Source organism: Bombina bombina, chromosome 6, assembly GCF_027579735.1.
Source record: "Bombina bombina isolate aBomBom1 chromosome 6, aBomBom1.pri, whole genome shotgun sequence".
Classification (NCBI taxonomy): Eukaryota; Metazoa; Chordata; class Amphibia; order Anura; family Bombinatoridae; genus Bombina; species Bombina bombina.
In genome coordinates, this window is record NC_069504.1 from 698,930,088 (window position 1) to 698,946,475 (window position 16,388).

The 16,388-nt window shown below is 39.7% G+C and overlaps 2 protein-coding genes across 2 annotated transcripts in view; one reads left to right on the top strand and one right to left on the bottom strand.

The window, feature by feature from the left end:
• Positions 1–10,397, top strand: part of ANKRD39 (ankyrin repeat domain 39) — a 153,354-nt gene extending 142,957 nt beyond the window's left edge. Inside the window, exons 5-6 of the mRNA XM_053719390.1 lie at positions 9,336–9,447; positions 9,880–10,397. Of these exons, the coding sequence (XP_053575365.1) occupies positions 9,336–9,447; positions 9,880–9,926 (159 nt within the window). The 3' untranslated portion in view covers positions 9,927–10,397. The remainder of the gene's footprint in view (positions 1–9,335; positions 9,448–9,879) is intronic.
• CNNM3 (cyclin and CBS domain divalent metal cation transport mediator 3) overlaps positions 9,521–16,388 on the bottom strand; it is a 91,759-nt gene continuing 84,891 nt past the window's right edge. Inside the window, exons 8-9 of the mRNA XM_053717816.1 lie at positions 11,112–11,189; positions 9,521–10,285 (exon numbers count right to left, since the gene is read on the bottom strand). Of these exons, the coding sequence (XP_053573791.1) occupies positions 11,140–11,189 (50 nt within the window). The 3' untranslated portion in view covers positions 9,521–10,285; positions 11,112–11,139. The remainder of the gene's footprint in view (positions 10,286–11,111; positions 11,190–16,388) is intronic.

Consider the following 16,388-nt stretch of genomic DNA (forward strand, 5'->3'; position numbering starts at 1 on the left):
AATGGGAAAAAAATGCTTATGATAAAAAAATAATAATTCAAAAGCAGACATCATAGCTCTCTATAAACAAATGAGAGCAGTGAGCAAAAGAGGGAGAGACTTAATGTTTACGCAAATGCAGAGGAAAAAACTTTTGGCGCCAAAGCCAACAAATGAAATGACGCAACTCGCATCATAACAGACGCGGCTTCGCACCAAAAAAATTGCGTCAATAAAGACGCAAGAAATTATGTGACTCGCGTCACGACAGAAGCGACTTCGCACCAAAAATGACGCAATAAAGAGTAGCATTTTGCGTCATCGCGAGGCTATTAGCCCACAAAAATTTAGAAAAAACAGCCAGACTCCAAGTTACAACTAACTGGAACCCCAGATAAGAAAAAAATACCTAAAATATCCCATAAACATAATTTCCTTGCTGAAACTGTTGGACTGCAAAGGGAAATACACAGACCTGATTCATGGCAAATATATGCAATATACATTAAAAACTTCAAAATATAAAGTGCCAAATATAGCTGAGAGTGTCTTAGAAAATATATACTTACCAGAAGACACCCATCCACATATAGCAGACAGCCAAACCAGTACTGAAACAAATCAGCAGAGGTAATGGTAGAGGAGTATAATGTTGATCTGTAAAGGGAGGCAGCAGATGAATCCCTGCGACCGATTTACAGAGAGCCTTAGAATAGATTTTCCATAGGCGAAAACATGATGTCATCAGGCAATACTTCCTTCACATCCCTCAGACAAACACTGTACTTAGAGAGGAACTGGGCTTCAATATGCTTAGAAGCGCCTTATACAGAAGATATCAAGCACGACTTACTTCACCACCTCCACAAGGAGGCAAAGTTTGTAAAATTGAGGTATGAGTGAGGTGGGAGGTGTATTTATAGGCATTTTGAGGTTTGGGAAACTTTGCCCCCTCCTGGTAGGAATGTATATCCCATACGTCACTAGCTCATGGACTCTTGAACCCAAATGTTATCTTTCATGATTCGGATAGAGCATGCAATTTTAAGCAACTTTCTAATTTACTCCTATTATAAATTTTCTTAATTCTCTTGCTATCTTTATTTGAAAAGTAAGAGTAAGTTTAGAAGCCAGCCCATTTTGGTTCACAACCTGGGTTGTCTTTGCTGATTGGTGGATAAATTCTGTCCAGGAATTCTGAACCAAATACTGGCTGTCTCCTTAGCGTAGATGCCTTCTTTTTCAAATAAAGATAGCAAGAGAACAAAGAAATTAATAGGCGTAAATTAGAAAGTTGCTTAAAATTGCATGCTCTATCTGAATCATGAAAGAAAAAAAAATTGGGTTTAGTATCCCTTTAACAACTCTGCTGGGGTGTTCTTTGCCTCCTCCTGGTGGCCAGGAGTTGAATTCCCATTAGTAATTCCTATTTGGATTGGAATGGGGGGCATCAATTGCATTTTCTCTCTCTCCATATATATCTATTCTAAGCAACTGAACCACCTCACTCTCAGGATTTAAAAATGAAACGTCTGATATTTCAGTGAAATGACATCCCTGTCATCAGAACGTATATAAGTAAACCTATTAAAAATCTCTTATACATTAACAAGTGTTTTATTAGTTTATATTATTATTATATTAGGGGTGTTATTCAGCTACCACTATCTCTTAGACAGATTTTTCGGGGGAAAAATGTCAAATCCACTGTTATGCATTAGTCTGTGTAAAAACTTTGATCTAAACTAGAGCTTTTTTTTTGTTTGTTTGTTTACTTTGCACACATACTGTCACATTCTGCAACTAATTTGTGTTCACTTGCTCCCAATAAATACCTTTTATTAAATTATTATGCTATGTAGGTTTGTCTCTTTCCCACTAGGCATCGTCTCTACCTTTACCAGTGAAGGTTTTGCAATTTCTCTAAGTGGCAAGAATTTGATGTAAGGGAAGTTGTACTTCTCCCCAGAGCAAGGACTGCAGGTTGTTAAATGTGACGATCCTACATTAAGGGGGCATTTTTTTTTTAAAAGGAACATAATAGTGAAAACTGTATATGTTAATTTCATTTTTACATAAAAGCATTTTTGCATTATATTTGGTGCACTGGCAAGAACATAGTGTGTTCACCAAAAATGGTCCGGCATCTAAACTTACATTCTTGCATTTCAAATAAAGATACCAAGAGAATAAAAAGAATTTGATAATAGGAGTAAATTAGAAAGTTGCATGCTCTATCTGAATCACGATAGAACAAAAATTGGGTTCAGTGTCCCTTTAAGTATCACCTCCCTTCCCTCCCCCCAGTCATTCTCTTTGCCTACGTTAAAAGCAAGGAGGTGGTAAAGTTTAGGTGTCTGAGAGAAGATTCTTCAATCAAGATTTTATTATTTTGAAGCAGAGCAAGTTTGTTCTGCTCCTTCCTGGGGTTTAGCCGTAGTCCATGTCAGTCTCTTCAGTAGAGCAGTGGTGGCTTTTAAGCAATTGAGAACTTGTGGAGTATAATCCTCACTGCGCCTCCCAAATAGTTGTTGCTGCCCTATCCTGAAAGCCTGATTAGGATTATTCAGTGTTTCCTAACTTTTCCACGGGTCCATGTGAGGGAGTTGACCTCTCATACCAAGTGAGCTGCCTTGCTGCCAGGCAGATTGATCTTCAGGTGTCTAGTTTTATTTTCTTTAAAGAATATGGCACTTTATCAGTTAAATCTGTTTTTGGGACGTTAAGCTCTAATAATCCTATTTGGGGTTAATAGGATTTTAGTAGGCAGTGTATGCAAGCACTGGGACATAGTCTCTTTTGGAGAGGCTCAGATTTAGTTTAATTCCAGACTTTGTGGGACAGAGGCAGTGTGTTTTACTGTGTGTAAAGGCTCCAGCATTGATAGTAATGGCGGCCGGTCTCTTTTCTAGTTAGGAACGCCCACAAATAGGAAGGGCTGGTTTCTGAGGTGGCAATTTAGTGTTGCGCGCCTTTCCGGAGCACTTCCTGTTCATTCCGGAGTGGTATTTTGGCTGCGCCTTCGCTTAAAGAGGAGTGTTTATATCGTAGCCATTTTGAACAGCTAGATTTTGAGTCCGGATCGTAGTCAGTTTCATCCGGTTCACAGGAGGACAGGTAGGCACCTCAGCAAGGAGTGCTCAGGTGAGGAGGCTGTCTGAGGTTTATAGTGAATTGCTGCATGGCGGTAGTTAAGGAATAAAGGAAAATTATTTTCACTTTTAAAGTTTAAACTGACAGTAATGTTTTTTTGTGGGCGTTATTTTTCAAACCTAAATAAAGCTGTTGCGTTTATTTTGTTGGCACATTGGGTAAAAATGGATTAAGAGGCCCTGCAAAACATTACATGTAGCTTGTGTTTTGACTCTAATGTGGAACCCCCAATCCCTGTATTGAAAGAACATTACATTACAGGGAGAGACTTTTTGAATCTGAGCCATCATTAGCTGAGGCGGATGCTGTTCAGGGGTCCCCTGTTCAAAATATGCTGCAGCTTTCTCCTCAAGTGTCCCAAACTTTATCGTCTACACATGCAGTGCTTCCTTTCACACTCCGGTTGGAGTTATGTTGCAAGACATTGCTGTCCACATATCTTCTGCGGTAACTGATGCACTGTCTGCTTTTCCCATGCTGCAGGGAAAGTGCAAGAGGAAATCTAAGGAATCAATGAGTAAGGTTTCTGACACAGTTGTGGCTAGTCTGAATGTTCCTTCCCAGAAATCTGAGGAAGATACTTTGGTAGCATCTGAGGGTGAAGTCTCAGACTCAGACAGTGTAATTCCTTCCTCTGATGCTGAAGTTGTATCCTTCAGGTTTAAGCTAGAACACCTCAGGTTGTTACTTAAAGAGGTTTTGGCCACCTTGGACGACTCTGCTATGACTGTCGTAGTCAACCCTAAGAAGTCTAGTAAGTTAAATACTTTGATGTTCCTTCCACGGTGGAGGTTTTTTACGGTTCCAGACCGGGCTACAGAGATTATTGCTCGAGAATGGGAGACCTGGTATCCCTTTTTCTCCATCCCTAATTTTTAAGATTGTTTCAATAGTTGACTCTATCAAGGAGTCTTGGCAGACGGTCCTCAAGGTGAAAGGGGCAATTTCCACTTTGGCTAAGACAACCACTATTCCCAGAGAGGATAGCTATTCCTTTAATGATCCTATGGATAAGAAGTTGGAAAGGTTACTTAAAAAGATGTATGTACACCAGGGTTTACAATGGCAACCTGCGGTGTGTATTGCTACCATCACCAGTGTGGCGGCATAGTGGTTTTAAGCGTGGTCTGAGTCTATTCAGACAGATTCTCCCCTTGAGGAGATCCAGAATAGGATCAAGGCTCTAAGTTGGCCAATTCCTTTATTACGGACGCTTCCCTACAAGTTGTTAAGTTGGGAGCAAAGATTTCTGGTTTTGCAGTACTGGCCCGCAGAGCTTTATGGATGAAATCTTGGTCTGTGGATGTGTCGTCCAAGTCTAAGCTTCTGGCGATCCCCTACAAGGGTAAGACCTTGTTTGGACCGGGCTTGGCTGAAATTATTTCAGACATTACAGGAGAAAAGGGTAATTTCCTCCCTCAGGATAATAGGAATAAGCAGAAGGGACGTCAGAGTAATTTTTGTTCCTTTCGAAACTTCAAGGGTAAAACTTCCTCTGCCAAGCAGAAACAGTCCAAGCCTTCCTAGAGGTCCAACCAGTCTTGGAACAAGGGGAAGCAATCTAAGAAGCCCGTTAGTGACTCAAAGTCAGCATGAAGGGTCTTCCCCCGATCCGGGACCGGATCTTGGGGGCAGGGTTTTTTTCTTCGCTCAGGCTTGGGTTCGGGATGTGCCGGATCCCTGGGCAGTGGACATTGTGTCCCAGAGATATAAACTAGAGTTCAATACCTTTCCTCCCAGGGGGCAGATTTCTACTCTCAAGATTATCTGTAGACCAGATAAAAAGAGAGGCGTTCTTACACTGTGTCCGGGACCTTTCCATCCTAGGAGTGACAGTTCCTGATACAATGCAGGAACAGGGTCTGGGATTCTACTCTAATCTTTTCGTGGTTCTCAAAAAAAAGAGAGGGAACTTTCATTTTAGATCTCAAAAGTCTAAAGTTCCTCAGAGTACTGTCCTTCAAGATGGAAACTATTTGTTCCATTCTTCCATTGGTTCAAGAGCGTCAATTCATGTCAAAGGTAGATTTAAAGGATGCAAACCTACATGTTCCCATCCACAGGGATTATCACAAGTTTCTGAGGTTCGCCTTTCTAGACAAACACTTCTAGTTTGTGGCCCTTCCATTCGGCCTTGCCACAGCTCCCAGAATTTTCTCAAAGGTCCTGGGAGCCGTGTTGGCGGTGCTCGGGCTGCAGGGCATTGCAGTGGCACCTTATCTGGATGACATTCTGGTCCAGGCGCCATCCTTTCAACAAGCAAACTCACACACAGAGATGTTATCTTCTCTGCGTTTTCACGGATGGAAGGTGAATTTGGGAAAGAGTGCCTTGATACTAGCTACAAGGGTAGTGTTCTTGGGAACTACAATAGATTCCTTATCAATGAAGATATTTCTGACAGAGGTCAGAAAGACAAAGATTTTCAACTCTTGTCTTGCCCTTCAGTCCTCTCCTCAGCCATCAGTGGCCCAATGTATGGAGGTAATTGGTCTGATGGTAGCTGCCATGGACATCATTCCGTTTGCCCGTTTCCACCTCAGACCTCTGCAGTTATGCATGCTCAAACAATGGAACGGGGATTATGCGGATCTGTCTCCACGTTTAAACCTGGATCATCCTTGGTGGTTATCTCAGGAACATCTCTCCCAGGGAACCTGCTTTCGCAGACCTTCCTGGGTGATTGTGACCACGGCTGTCAGCTTGTTGGGATGGGGAGCAGTCTGAGGCTCGCTAAAGGCTCAGTGGATATAGACTCGGGAGGAGTCAGTTCTTCCCATAATCATCCTAGAGCTGAGGGCAATCTTCAATGCTCTTCTGGCCTGGCCTCAGTTTCAGCCCAGTTTATCAGGTTCCAGTCGGACAACATAACTTCAGTGGCTTACATCAACCATCAGGGAGGAAACTCTGAGTTCCTTGGCCATGACAGAGGTATCCAGGATTATCCAGTGGGCGGAGACCCACAACTGCTGTCTATCTGCGATCCACATTCCAGGAGTGGACAATTGGGAAGCGGATTCTCTGAGCAGACAGACTTTTCACCCGGGGGAGTGGGAACTCCACCCGGAGGTTTTTTCCAACTTGATTCTCAAATGGGGGCAGCCGGAGCTGGATCTCATGGCATCTCAACAGAATGCCAAGCTCCTGAGGTACGGGTCGAGGTTAAGGGATCCTCAGGCTGTACTGATAGATGCTCTGGCGGTCCCTTGGAATTTCAGTCTAGCATACCTGTTTCCTCCATTTCGCTCTCCTTCCTCGGGTCATTGCTCGAATCAAACAAGAGAGGGCATTGGTGATCCTCATTGCACCGGCGTGGCCTCACAAAATCTGGTATGCAGACCTAGTGGAGATGTCATCTCTCTCACCTTGGAGACTTCCACTGAGGAAGGACCTTCTACTTCAAGGACCCTTCCTTCACCCACATCTTGTTTCTCTGAAGCTGACTGCCTGGAGATTAAATGCTTAATTTGATCTAAGCATGTTTTTTCTGAGTCGGTCATTGAGACCATGATTCAGGCTCGTAAACCTGTTACCGGAAAGATTTACTATAAGATCTGGCGTAGATATCTGTATTGGTGGAGTAGAGTTCGGATTCCTAGGATTTTGTCTTTTCTCCAGGAGGGTCTGGAGAAGGGATTAACTGCTAGTACCTTTTTTGAACAGTCAGATTTCTGCCTTATCTATTTAGTTGCATAAGCGTCTGGCGGACATGCCAGATGTACAATCCTTCTGTCAGGCCTTGGTCAGAATCAGGCCTGTGTTCAAATCTGTTACTCCTCCCTGGAGTCTTAACCTGGTTCTTAAAGTTCTTCAGCAGGCTCCGTTTGAGCCTATGCATTCCTTAGATATTAAGATGTTATCTTGGAAAGTTTTGTTTCTTCTTGCAATGTCTTCTGCTCGTAGAGTCTCAGAGCTCTCGGCGTTGCAGTGTGAATCCCCTTACCTTATTTTTCATTCGGATAAGGTAGTTCTGCATACTAAGTTAGGTTTCCTCCCTAAAGTGGTTTCGGATAGGAACATTAATCAAGAAATTGTTGTTCCTTCCTTGTGTCCTAACCCTTCTCATAAAGAGCGTCTGCTGTGTGCGTTGAAATACTATTTACAGGCGACTAAGGATTTTCGCCAGTCTTCTGCTTTGTTTGTTGTTTTCTCTGGGAAACGCAAGGGTCAGAAAGCTACGGCTACTTCTCTTTCTTTGTGGCTGAATAGTATAATTTGTTTGGCCTATGAAACTGCTGGACAGCAGCCTCCTGAGAGAATCACGGCTCATTCCACCAGGGCTGTTTCCTCTTCCTGGGCATTCAAAAATGAAGCTTCTGTGGAACAGATTTGCAAGGCTGCAACTTGGTCCTCTGTACACATTTTTTCAAGATTCTATAAATTTGATACTTTTGACTCGGCTTCTTTTGGGAGAAAGGTCCTTCAAGTAGTGGTCCCTTCCGTTTAGGTTCCCTGTCTTGTCCCTTCCTTATCATCTGTGTCCTCTAGCTTGGATATTGATTCCCAATAGTAATTAGAGATGATCCGTGGACTCACTGTGTAATTAGATAAAAAAAAGAAATTTATGCTTACCTGATTTATTTATTTATTTCTTGACACAGTGAGTCCACGGCCCGCCCTGTTTTATTTAGACAATTTTTTGTGTTGTAAACCTCCGGCACCTCTGCACCTTGTGTTACTTCCTTTCTCTCTTTTTCCTTCGGTCGAATGACTGGGGTTGGAGGGAAGGGAGGTGATACTTAACAGCTTTGCTGTGGTGCTCTTTGCCTCCTCCTGCTGGCCAGGAGTGATATTCCCAATAGTAATTAGAGATGATCCGTGGACTCACCGTGTCAAGAAATACATTTATCAGATATGCATAAATTTTGTTTTTCCTAATAGAAAGTCTTGCAATATCCTTTTGTTTAAAATCTCATAACTGTTGCAGCAGAATGTTTTTTTAAAATACATTTAACTATGTGTTGTATATAACAGGAACAGCAGCAATATCTGTAATGGCAAAGACGAACCTTACCAAATAAAACATAAGAATAGATCAAAACCAGTAGATGTCTTCAAAATAAAATAATACAATTATTGAATAGAATACTGATATATAAATACTTCAGCATCCTCATCCTGCTTATATTCAGTGAAAATAACTTTAAATAGAACTGGCGCATGCAAAAGGACATCTACCAGTGATGTCAGGTGCAATACAACCTTCCACCAAAGTCCTATTTTAATATCACTGACACCCCAAAGTAACCTACAGTGAACATGCAAGTAAAACACAAATACTCCTCCAAAGCTTAGTGTATATTACTAATTAAAATGAGACCAAAATAAAACTCAAAATAGGGAATGGGTGGGAAACAATAAAACTAAAAACTAAGGAGTAGATTTAACAACTCGGACGGACATGATCCGTGAAATGATTGTGCAATGCAGCCCCCTGCACATTCACAGCCACTCGCCCACTAGCAGCGGTTGTCAATCATCCCAATCGTATCTGATCGGCATGATTGCTGTCCGCCACCTCAGAGGTGGTGGAAAAAATTAAGGAGCAGCGGTCTTATGACCGCTGTACCTTAAGTTTCAGACAGACCTGAAATTTTGGGGGTAGATTACAGCATGCGCTGCTTGATAAATGTACCCCTTAGTCTCAATTTATATAATCGGGAGGACAGAATAATAATAAAAAAAGCAAGAAGACAGCAGAAAGTGGGTAAGTATAATACCTAACTGAAAAGTTGGTGTTTCAATCTTTAAGTCAGTTTGTCCTGGCAGGCACAGCATAAACAAGCAGGTTACAGAAAGTCTTGTAACCATCAAAAAGTGAGGTTTCAGCATTTGGGTTTTCTTCTAGTCATCTTTTTGGGGTGAGCCAAGATAATCAAATAAAGGCAACTGTGGCGAGTAAAACCATGTTTTTTTTTCTTCAAATATGGAATAATTTTCAAGCAGTGTGCTGCATTAAGTCTAAGACTGCTTCATTGCATTCACAGTGGTTTGTGTTCACAATCGGGTGTGTATTTGTTTTTGTTTTTTTATTATACCTGAAGAGCCTTCTAATATTCATATTTTCCTGGCAAAGACAGCAACTCAGTTTCATGGGTATTTTCCAGTATTTGCCTGCATTAAATGTAGTTTACTCCTCATTATTGTGCTGTGTGATCTTTTTTCCCATATCACAAAGTGTTTTCTCTTCTTTTGGGCTGCAGGCTGCAGAGGGTGGACAAAGAAATATGTACCACTTCCTGTTACACCACTACAATACTCTTGAAGACATGCGTGATGGCAGAGGCCTGACTGCTGCTGATCTAGCTCCATCAGGTGTGATTGACCTTTCCCCAACATAATTATACATTGGATCATGCTATGTGAGTGTCAACAAACAATTTAAACGTTTTATGAAGTTAATTTAATGTTTATTTCATCTGCATCTTTTTCACATTTAAAAAGTTTAACTCTAGTACACTAAATAAGCCTGATTACACATCCAGTTTAAATTTGATTTAATTTATGTTCATTTTTATCATGGCTGTTATCTCTATCAGCAATACTAGGGGAACAAGATTAAAGCAACATCCTGTATGCTTTGTCTGCTCTTATTTATTAATTTACTTATTGGGAGAGGTGGTATGTTGTTCCACTAAAGTCCTTGATATCTTAACTCCCAACCCCTGATTCTCTTAATGCGAAATAAAGAACAGTGTGGTTATAGTTTCTATGAAATGATAACTCCATCACCTTTACACCTTGCAGAACTCTACCATCTTACCAGGAGCGCTGCTAGAACAACTGCAGCTTAGGACGAAGATTGCTTATCGCCCTTCTGTGACTGCAGTGCACCAACAGTGAAGGCATTGAGGTCCCTCCGGCCTGCCAGGGACAGCCAGAAAACAGTTTAAATAATATCTGTAAAAAAACAGTTACACTAAAAATGGCACCGAGCAATGGCACTGGTGGAGGACCTGTGAACTAGCAGCCCCATTGAGGAGCTTCACAAACTCTCCGCATTAGTAACAAGTCTTTCAGGATGGGGTGAATCCCAAACCCCTATGTTAAGTTCAATGTTTTGTTTTTTAAAAAAGGGAGATGGAGATTTTCAATGCCCTCTTCTATTCAGCATTCTGCACCTTGGGTTCGGTTTCCTCATCCATCTTTTTTTCTGAAAACAAATGACAGTGAAAAAACAGTTAGACATTTCTTACTGTATCGCCTATTAAGCCTTTCTAGTCAAAGAGGGTCGATTTTACCCAATAAAGCGTTTTTTTCCCTCACAGACGTTTAAGCCTCTGCTCCATCTTTATGGAAAAACTTCATTGGTGTGTACTAAACATGCTCTGCTCTATGGGCTTAGCCTACTTTTCTATCACTGAAATATACCCTGGTTTTGTTTATTTGCACACACTATCATTTGGCTTATTTAAGTATACCTGTCGTTTTCTCCTGTTTCCTTTAGGTTTCTTGAAGAGTTCAGTTTGGTGTGGCCACTAAACAGTTCTTTCCTTTTTGTGCCATAAAATGCTCTATGAAGTGCTAGCAAACATTTATATATCCATATTCACTAGTCTCAAGATAAAACCCTTTATAGCACCCTCTCTGTATAGAACACATATGCCCAAATACTGCAACCTTTTACATTTAAACACATAGCTTGAAAAGAAGAAACACTACCACTGAAGGATATATACATCATTATTGCAGATGTAAGCCATTTGTAATGTACAATTTGAAGCAGGGGGTTATTGCTCAGAAACAGCAAAATAATACACATACAAAACAGCAAGCAATTGTATTAGTGCTTGTGCAGGCAACATGTTGTTAAATTATCTGTAAAATGAAACGTTTGGTGGGAAAGTAGAATATTGTGTATGAAAATGCTGACCAGCAAAGCAAATAGTTTTTATGTACAGACCAAGCAGCATGCACTAAAATGAAGCGGCTGTAGGTTTAAAAGCAGCAACAGATGCAACACACTTCTTTATATTTACCTCTGTAATAATACAGTACGAGGCGCTATTAGCTGAAACTTTCAATTGTGCCAGTAACTGATGTATTGATTAGAAGTGCTGGAAAAGGTAGGGTAAAATTGAAGATATTGGAAATGAGGGGGAGGGAGGAAGAGAGATGTCGGGGGGGGGGGGGGGAGAAAATGAGAGAAAAGACATTAGAAAGAAATTGTTGATTTATATTACAAAAAAAAAAAATATTAAACTTGTTTAACCTCTTCACTGGACATAAAAACTAAACACAAACAGGAAAAGGGGACAAACTGCTAAATGCTTAACAAGTAAAGAACATTCTGTCTCTGGAGAAAGACTCCACGTTATAAAAATAATGTACCCTGTTCTGACAAGTTTCCCTTCTTCTATAGCTGCTGGTAGTTTCCATAGGACCAAACCTCGGCAATTTGCATCTTGTTTATATTGTAGTATGACCTACCTTCACTCACAGCCAGTTTCATGCCCATCCCATAGTAAAAAGGTTAAACAGTTCAAGATACATAATTGTGCCATACACTGGTGGCCTTTATGGAATGATCTTAGTAGCTGTTATAATGTGACCACAGTGGATTGACTAAACAATACACAGGTACAAAACCCTTTATTCCAAACTGCTTAGGAGCTGAAAAGGTTTGGATTTCAAGATAGTGGTCTAGTTTGCATCTGTAAAGGAGAACCAAGTGTAAAAAAAAACCTCTCTTATAGAATTTATACCATTTTTACATATTATAATGCAGCTTACACATGCAACCTAAAGGTAGTTTTATATAATTTCTAATACTTTTGTATACATAGTACCATCAAAAAGATAATAGTGGTTTCAAATAAATATAGGCTATCATTTGCATTTTAGAACACAAAAACCAAACCAAATAATCAGGCAGAGAAGATTGTGACTAACTGGGGGAAATGGTAATTTATAATAATCATTTTATATTTAAAAAAATATCTTCATTTTGGAATTTCGGATTTGGGAATTTGTACCTGCAGCAACTGGATGCCACAGTAATATCATCAATATGAGACACTGGTAAATATCATTGTTATCTTTATTTGTAAAGCGCTGTTTCCATAGTGGCATATAGAAATACAATGAATAAAGACAAGTCAGGGAAGGCAGACTGGGACAGAAAGCTTAAAAGGGACATGAAACCCAAATTTGTTTTTCATGATTCGGAGAAAGCATACAATTTTAATCGACTTTCCAATTTACTTTTATTATGAAATTTAATTTCATTCTCTTGGTATAATTTTTTAAAGGAGCAGCAATGCATTACTGGGAGCTAGCTGAACACATCGGGTAAGCCAATGACATGAGGCATATATGTGCAGCCACCAATCAGCAGCTAGCTTTCAATAGTGCACTGCTATTCCAGAGCCTACATCGACTTCAACAAAGGATACCAAGAGAATGAAGCAAATTTAATAATAGAAGTAAATTGGAAAGTTTAAGTTTGTCGGAATCATAAAGGTTTCATTTTAACATGTGTGGAGAAAATACCTAAGCAATTAATATGCTGTAAAATATAAACTTATTACATAGAAACATTTGTTATATTTTATCATTTTTGCAGAAGGTAATTGTATTGAGAAGAAATAGTGTTTGGGGTCTTCTAGACTGATGAATTTGTTTTTACTGCCCTGGAGGTTGAGACTGCCTGTGTAGAATAAGCCCTGAATCCTTCTAGGGTCACCACTTTTTTTAGCTCAAAGTCTGTAGCACTACACTTGAACATCCAAGGCAAAATTGTATCTTTGAAGGAGGAAAAAAAACTGTGTCCCCTGTGGAAAAACAGACAATCTTGTCTTCCTCCAATTTGTCAACTCTGTAGCATAAGCATCGACATTCAATCTAGACAACGGTTTACCATTGAGTGTTCTTGTATAAACAATAAGAAGGCAAGACAGTTTCCTTAGATATGTGGTATAAAGTATAGCCTTCTCCGTGTGAATAATTAGAAATGGATAATCACAAAACAAGGTTAACAACTCAGAAACCCTCCTTTCTGAAAAGAATGATAATAGTAGATATCAATGGATGCATTGGTTTAAAAAGAAGAACCTTGTAATACACAGAGAAAAGTAGATTCAGATTCCGGGGTGGAGAAATAGGAGTCACAATTGGCCTAATTCTAACGCCTGAACAAAATTCTGAACCTCAGGAAGTTTAGCCAACTTCCTAGGAAAAAATAAATTAGAAATCAATGTTTAGTGTCTGCATGATAAAAGCTTGGTGCCTAGCTATAAATTACACATAATATAGGTATCTAAAGGAGCTCCATTGTTGTTCCAAAAATACAGATAAATCCTGCACAACTGCATTTGGAATTAAACATGTAGAGTACAATGCATGAAACGTATATACCTAGAGGGGCATTAGAATTATGTGCACTAATAGCATATGACATATAATGAATTGCGTATCTACAGGGACAGAAGTTCTGCCTATGTTATATCATTATGTGTGCTGCTGAACACAAACAGCTTCTAACGATAACCATAATTGTGTACATAACCCACATGAGGTACATTATTGCAAATAATCTTCCAAAGAGCATACAATGTACAACAGTATATAAAATGCAGACTAACATAAAAAATATAAACTATCTGTTTACATCCCCTGGCAATGATGGGAGTACAATCCTTTATTAAAGGGACACTAAACCCAAGATTTTTCTTTTATGATTCAGGTAGAGAAAAAAATCTTAAACAACTTTTCAATATACTTCTATTACGTAATTCGCTTCATTCATTAGCTATCCTATGTTAAAGAAATAGCAATAAACATGGGTGAGCCAATCACACAAGACATTTATGTGCAGCCACCAATCATCAGCAACTGAGCCTATCTAGATATGCTTTTCAGCAAAGGATATAAAGCAAATTAGATAATAGAAGTAAATTAGAAAGCGGTTTAAAATTGCAAGCTCTTTCTAAATCATGAAATAATTTTTGGGGTTTCATGTCCCTTTAACTTATTAACAAGTAATAGCAGTGCAGATAATTATAAGAAATGATAATGGAACCATATGTCATTATGTTCAGTACAATATATAATTGCACATATTATAATAAATTGGGAACACTGTAGATAACATAAGAATATGCTGAGGTGTATAGCTGCCGAGAGGTCCTTGCAAAAAACACATGCCTAGAAGAAGTTATGAAATCTGAGCCTTTAAGTTGTCAGCACCAGAATTATTTTGCACATTACCTCAGGAGACTGAGTTAAATTACCATATTTACGTCTGGGGACAGACACAAAACAAACTCACTATTTTGTACATGTTATTTTTAACTTCAGGAGTAAAAACATTAATTTGAGGGTTTATGCCCAGTACCTGTCACTCAGGGAGAAACTACTAACACCATGTTCCCCAGCATAACCGGAGCTTCCTCTACTGAATCGCTCACTGCACTAAGCAGATGGTGGTTTTCTTAAAGGGCTATACACCTTATCAAAAATGCCCCTAAAAGTATCCCCAGAGTTGCCAGAGGGCTGCAAAGGGTCACAGGCTTCCCCTGACTATGTTCAGAATAATGATAGGACCGGTAGGAACCTGATAGGAAGAAAAGTGTGTCACGAGGAGAACAAGCCAAGTCACCCCCTACAAGTAGCCTCTGGGCTGTGTAAATCCATCCAGTGCAGGTATTGAGTATTGCAGTAGGATATACCCAAGTCCCTCAGGGAGAGACTAGGAATGAGTCCCAGCAACGCTTGAGGGTAGTTATGGCTGAAGTCCCATTTGGGAAATACTGTGCACATAACAAGGTATTCCTATGTCCCTGTATCATTCAGCTGCTGTGTTTTTTTTTCTTTCTTTCTGTCTTCTTTGTAAATGATACTCCCCAGGGTCTCACATGGGTCTAAGCTCAAGATTTGTAATCCATAAGCAAGTAGCTGGAACAACCTCTATTCTCAACCAACTCCTACAAGGCCAACAAGCAGAGCGATGGGAGGGATTTTAAGCTCTGATATGGGTTCTTGACCTCCTATTAGTGGGGGGGATATATCCCATATGTTATGGAATGTGGATCATCATCATTTTACAAAAGAAACTAGTACTTTTAAAGTGCTAAAATGTAAACCTTACTGAAAATCATCATGCAAAAAATTGAAAAGATTGCACCATCCAATTAGATGAGACATCCTAGACTAAACTGAAGCTGTTGTAACTAGGGATGTGTAAATATTAAGAATTATTTGGATTTGCAATTTCACTCACTAAAATTAATGAAATGCTGCAGACAGTGGCCATTTTTGGAATTTGTTTCACTTAGTGAAACGAATTCCAAATATTTGCACATTCCTAGTTGTAACCTTAACCATTTAGAAACAAGAGCACTAAGTACATTTTTTATGTGTAAAGAATTTTGGATTCATCCAAGATAGTTATTGGCAGTTGTCGGAGCAGTAGTTACCATGGCCTTTCCCTATGAACCTACACAGTAGTTAAGTAATCAAAGAAATTGTGAGGATAATATAAATAAGTTTGAATTTCACGTGAGAAAAATCATCCACCCCCATAAGTAATTCCTGTCAGACACTATCATAACCACACCTGACAACAATTTTTCTGTTATTTTATTGAATTGACATTCTGTCAGACAGACTAGGCCTCTTTAGGCTAGCTGCTTCATAGTTCAGATTTGAAGGACAATGTACTGCTGTTAAACTGTCTGCATAACTGAACCCAAATGACCTGACCTGACCTTGTATACCACTTGACTATCCCCCCCCCACGAAAAAAAAGATAAACAGAAAATTGCTGTCTTGTTGTCTAAGTTTCTTTACAGATTGACGATGCAGATTTTCTCAAAAAATGCTGCAATGCCACAATGTTTGAAGGAAAAGTAGATTCTTCCAGATTCCATTTTTCTTGTATATACTGCCCCTGACAAGTTGCCGCCCCCCCCCCCCCATTTTGCTGGAATCTGTTTTTATCTGGATCAAATATGTTCCTGTAAAGAACAGGCAAAGGAAACAAAATTTATGCTTACCTGATAAATTTCTTTCTTTTGCGATGTACAGAGTCCACGGATTCATCCTAACTTGTGGGATATTGTCCTTCCTGACAGGAAGTAGCAAAGAGAGCACCACAGCAGAGCTGTCTATATAGCTCCCCCCTTAACTCCACCCCCCAGTCATTCGACTGAAGGCCAAAGAAGAAAAGGAGAAACTATAAGGTGCAGAGGTGACTGAAGTTTACATAAAAAATACTATCTGCCTTGAATAGACAGGGCGGGCCGTTGACTCGGTAC